General features: G+C 32.1%; 1 protein-coding gene across 6 annotated transcripts in view; it reads right to left on the bottom strand.

Moving 5' to 3' along the window:
* The window catches only part of LOC106458972 (katanin p80 WD40 repeat-containing subunit B1-like), an 81,458-nt gene that overhangs the window by 26,098 nt on the left and 49,940 nt on the right, over positions 1-5,420 (bottom strand). For 5 of the 6 annotated variants that reach the window (XR_002610476.1, XM_022385337.1, XM_013918538.2 and 2 more), the window contains one exon: positions 1,719-1,836. The exons of the other annotated variant lie outside the window; for it this stretch is intronic. Coding sequence is in view for 4 of the 5 variants with exons in the window: in XM_022385337.1 (XP_022241045.1) it covers positions 1,719-1,836 (118 nt within the window). In the remaining variant the exon portion in view is untranslated. The remainder of the gene's footprint in view (positions 1-1,718; positions 1,837-5,420) is intronic. 6 annotated transcript variants of the gene reach the window in all.

Genomic DNA, 5,420 nt, shown 5'->3' with positions numbered 1-5,420 from the left:
TAACATTAAATATTGATAACTCTCTCATGATGATTAATTTGAGTGTCAGATTTCCTCGAGTCCAGTTATTATCATTAATATTTAACAAACCATATGGGGATAGGTGGACACAACAAAATAAGATTAATTTTAGCAACACTATTCAACCTTAAGAATATGACAAAAAATACTATAAGACATTTTAAATGCCAAAAATAAAGGAAGATAAATTAATCAAATCTGAATGAACAACCCTGTGACTGGTAATGAGGCTTCACACCTGCTTTACAGTAATAATCCAAAGGAACATGAAAGTGTGGCATACAACTGTTCTTGGCTAGTCCTATCAAAGCAGACTTCTTGTTAAAATGAATTTATACAAAATCATGGATAACAAAATACATCTTTTGTGGTAGTGCTGTATTTCATGATAAATCTACATATTTTAATGTTAATGTTAACTTTTAAAACAAATATCTCACCTCAATATTGTGTCAAATAAACTGATTTTTGCAACATGCTGTAAGAACAGATATCCATTAACTTCTAATGTGATTTTTTTTATCAGTACTAAGATGGGAATTTTTAACACACAATGTTGAATCATTGTAGCTATTTAAATATTAAGGAAATGTAATTACTATTTTGAATTACTTTATTAGGAACATACAATTGCTTTGAGTCTTATAGACACTAACTTAACCCATTAACTGCGGATGACGGAAATATCCATCAGTCTCACATACATATATATATATATAACCATAACTCTATGAAAATGACAAAAATTACCATTTTATTGTGATTGATGGCAACTCAGTTTTATCTGCGAGTCAGAAAATGGCAACTGAGCTGCTCCTGCTCCAATTAATGAGTTAATAATCAGTTGTTCATTTTATATATATTACATATTATTATTTAAGAAGAGGTGCATTTTTAATTGCTTTGGCAAAATGATTAAGAATATAAAGGAAATAGTTTATAATTAGTAATTGTAATTGAGGTTAATTAATTAGTTAGGCTATTAACTTCATTAATGGTTTTACTTGGATGTTCCATCACCATGTTGTTTATGTTTTATTTCATAAATCATATTTCCAGATAAAGAAATAAAAGTTAACCAGTTAATTCACAAAACTTAAAAGAAGTGATGAAAGGTTATTTCCATTAACAATACTATATATAACTACTGCTTTATTTTAGCTAGCGTTTCTCTTATTTATATACTCAGTCTACCACTGCATTGCTTTTCTAGCACTTAATTGTAATCATGGTTCATCTTTGAATTTATTTTGGATTGGAGGATTTTCAGGCTTGGGCTATCTGCTCTAGCCGGCCCTAATTTCACAGTGTAAGACTAGAGGGAAGGCAGCTAGTCATCACCACCCACTGCCAACTCTTGGGCTACTCTATTACCAACGAATAGTGGGATTAACTATCACATTATAACGCCCCCACGACTGAAAGGGCGAGAATGTTTGGTGTGACGGGAATTCGAACCCACGACCCACAGATTGCGAGTTGAGCACCCTAACCACCTGGCCATGCCGGGCCTGGGCCAATCGTAACAGGACCTGTTAATAATAATCTAATTATCCACCCCTGCTTTAAATTTTATACACACCTTGATACTGCTGGATATGCTAAAAAAAGAAATATTAAATAATACTTTTTTTTGCTTGTGCAAACTAAAAAAAGAATCAGATATGATGATTTAAAAGTTTGAAGACCATATTTACTTTTTGCTGCTTCCAAATCCCAAACCTTCAGTGCTCCAGACACCGAGCCAGCACAAACCACATCTTCTGAATGATTAAACTTGACACATTCTACTGCTGTTATGTGACCAGTAAGGCTCTATACAAATGGGGGAAAAAAAAAAGTATTTATGAAATGTCATTTAAATCTTTGTTAACAAGTACTAAAAACATATGTTTAGTTTATTTGTATATTTTTATGCTAGAGACAAATTTCCATATGGTCAAAGTCTTACCATTTTTGAGAAGTTTAATGAAATAATATGTTCTTATAACTTTTACTTGCAATATAAAGTTGTTGATTGTTACAATGATGTCTCTAAGGTATTCTTTTACTTGAAGAACTATATTGTTAAGCATCAGAGTGCAGTTTATGTAAGATATTCTGACACTTTTAATGAAGAGCTGATTGTCAGAATAATGTCTCTTTAACTGAATATGTACAAGGATAAGGAAAATATTGTTAATTTGAAGCATTATGGAAAACGTCTTATATGTTCCTTTGCATTTTCATAGAGCATTTTGAAGTCACTGACTCTCACATATGCAAGTTTTGGTTGCTGATGAATAGAGCAATTGTAAAAGCTTGCACTTATGGCTTGAAGCTGTACCTTTAATTACAGTGCAGCTTTACTGAATATATCTGCATTGTCTTTTAAGATGTTTCTTTACTAGTAGCAAATTCTTGATGAATATTACAACAGTGTCTTTATAAGGTGTTACTTTTACTTACAACACAGTATTGTTGAGTCTTATAGTAACACTTCTTAAAGGTGCTCCTGCTCCTTTACTTGCAGTAAAATCTTGTTACATGTCACAGTACTGGTTTCAAGAGCTGTCCCTTGACTCACTACATAGTTTTATTGATCATCAATGTGGTATTTCAACATATTCAATTGACATTTCTTGTGCAATGTACAAATACTTAAAGAAGTAAAGTTAAAAACTGAATTAAATATAAGAGAGTCATCAGAAATTGCTAAAAACAAAATGATTTTGAAACAGAGATTTAGGTTCTGGTGCCACAGAAGTAAATTTCTGAAAATTTATTTTGTGAATGGTGCCATTGTACAGTATAAAAATAGTACATGCATGTACATTTATAAGGGTATATAAATGGCATTTTCTGCATCTTTCTTAGTTTCTGAAGATGGTGAACACGTAGAGAGAGTTTTTACTTTTTTTACTATTTAATTTATACAATAATTTATTGTGCATTTTTAAAATGCTGGGATTATCAATTTATTTCATTAAATATGATAATTCTGTAATATATATATATCTACGTTTCTATATATATATAAAATCACACACAACCAAACGGAAACCAGAAACTTGTTTCTATATTACAAAAAGCACCCTAATCTGGCTAAACAAATGTTTATCTTCAATTACCTGACCTGCTTGCTAATCAGGAAACCGTTTGTAATTCACCCAGTTAAGTATTTAAAATTGGTTGTTCTCATTTAAGCTCACTGAATGTAAAAGGTTTGAAACATTGTCCACATATGAACACAGTTTTGGTACACAAAGTATGCTTACGATTCACAAAATAAATAAGACACTTCATGAATGTGACAAGGCAAACAGGTATTTACAAGTTGATTACCTTAATACCAGGTACCGTACCTACAAGGTCGGTTGGGCGTAAAAATGTTCAACCGTGTCAACGTAGTACGCACAACGAACTTCATTGTTAAAATACGTACAACATGCCAACAACTTACGTACAGAAATGCAGGGTGTTTTCGAAAATGGTTCATTGTCAGTTATGTATTTATTGAGTGCTCCCCTGCAGGCGAAAATAAGTAATTTAAAATGATATTTTGATTATAATCTTAACTTTTAGGTTAACCGACATTTCATGACAGTATTGTAGACCGATAGTCACTAAAAATACGTTATAAAACGTATTCAACTGACCAAACAAAAAACAGATATACCAGACCATTTTAGATATTCAGTAACTCCAGGCATAAGTAATATTTTTACTTGATAAATGCTAGTACAATAGATTCGAACGTTCTGCTACATATCCAAATTGTTTTAACAAGTAAAAAAAACACAAAACTTTCATTGTAACGTCTGTCTAATACCTTAGTAGTCTTTCACTCTTTAGGGGTTCAAATAACAAACTGCATTCATATATGTGTACATGTGTCATTAAGGTATACTACGGTAATAAATATAAAGCATGTGATACTTTAAAATGCAGCTACACGCGGCTGAACTTTGTACTAGCTATACGAAAACTTGAATCCAAAATATTCTGATGAAACCTACCATCTTATGAACCCCTTAATACATTCCAAAACTCATTCTAGGATCTAATAGCAATTTAATATACCTTAAAAAAAAACAACTTACGTAAAGACAATGGTTCTAATCTTGGAAAATGTATACACTTTAAAGTAATCCAAACTCCAAGAAAACACACGTGAATTAGACAACCAACATAACAATGCTCTCTCTAGTCTATATACATTAAAACAAAACAAACAAAAAACTCAAGATGAAACTCTTCCACTGGTCACGTCTCTAAAAGCCTTCTTATTTGGATTTTGGCGTGAAACTTAATTATAAAGTTAAAATTTCATAAGTTAGCAAATGCTCATTAATAGCCAGATTCTGCAACTCCACATACACTGTACACTAAATTACTTACGACACATGAACGGCAGCGTTTACTAACGGCCACTGTCGATACATTATGGTCTGGTGTTTTACTTTCGCTGCCCCAGTTATAGTAATGTATTTAGTCTTGTAATAAGCTGTTTGTTACTCTGTGGTTATATTTTTTTCCATTTTATAAATGCAACTTAACAAAAAGTAGGTCAACTGACAATTAGCATTATACCTTTACATATAAACGGGCACGTAGTGAAAAACCAATACATTTTTCAGTACATTTCCTCTGGCATAAACATCTGGAGATATATATCAACATATACAATGGAATATGTTATTATTTTATTCTTCGTTGGTAGCACTTTGAGCTGTCTGTGTTGTGCCCACCACGGGTATTGAAACTCGGTTTTTAGCGTTATAAGCCTTCAGACTTATCACTGAGCCACTGGAGAGCTTCCTGGTAATGAAGCATTGAAAAAGAACGCAGAGTTTAACACCAATATTAATTCTTTAAGGAAGAAAATAGCTGTTGCCTGAGGAACAACTTTTACGCTGCAAAAATAACCAGCAATCAAACTGATAAAGCTCACCAAAAATAAACATTTTTACATTTAGGGGACATGTAACTTGTGTCTGATATGATGCAAGTTATTTTACAATTAGAATTGGATAGAAGTGTTAAACTATAATTTTTAATATTTTTTATATAAACGAAACTAAAGTAGTCAAGATTCAATGAAAGCCACAGGCGAAAACAGTTCTAAGCTTTCACAGCTGTACAAGTACCATGATGATTTGTGACATTTGTAGTAGTTTATTTCAGTTACGTTTCTCTGACGTTATGCTAAGTTCCACAAACAACTACATATATATAGTTTCTTACAGTTACACTACTGTAACAAATTCTGCTTTAAAGGAGTACAGGTTCTCAACACTACAAGGATCGGCCTCACAGTGTAAGGAGTACTAAGTTTCCTTTAAGGTAATGAATGGTAGCTCTTCATGTGGCCTCACAGTGTAAGGAGTACTAAGTTTCCTTTAAGGTAATGAATGGTA

Source organism: Limulus polyphemus, unplaced genomic scaffold (assembly GCF_000517525.1).
Source record: "Limulus polyphemus unplaced genomic scaffold, Limulus_polyphemus-2.1.2 Scaffold540, whole genome shotgun sequence".
Classification (NCBI taxonomy): domain Eukaryota; kingdom Metazoa; phylum Arthropoda; class Merostomata; order Xiphosura; family Limulidae; genus Limulus; species Limulus polyphemus.
The sequence above is the reverse complement of the archived record's forward strand: the minus strand, read 5'-3'. Positions and strand labels throughout refer to the sequence as shown.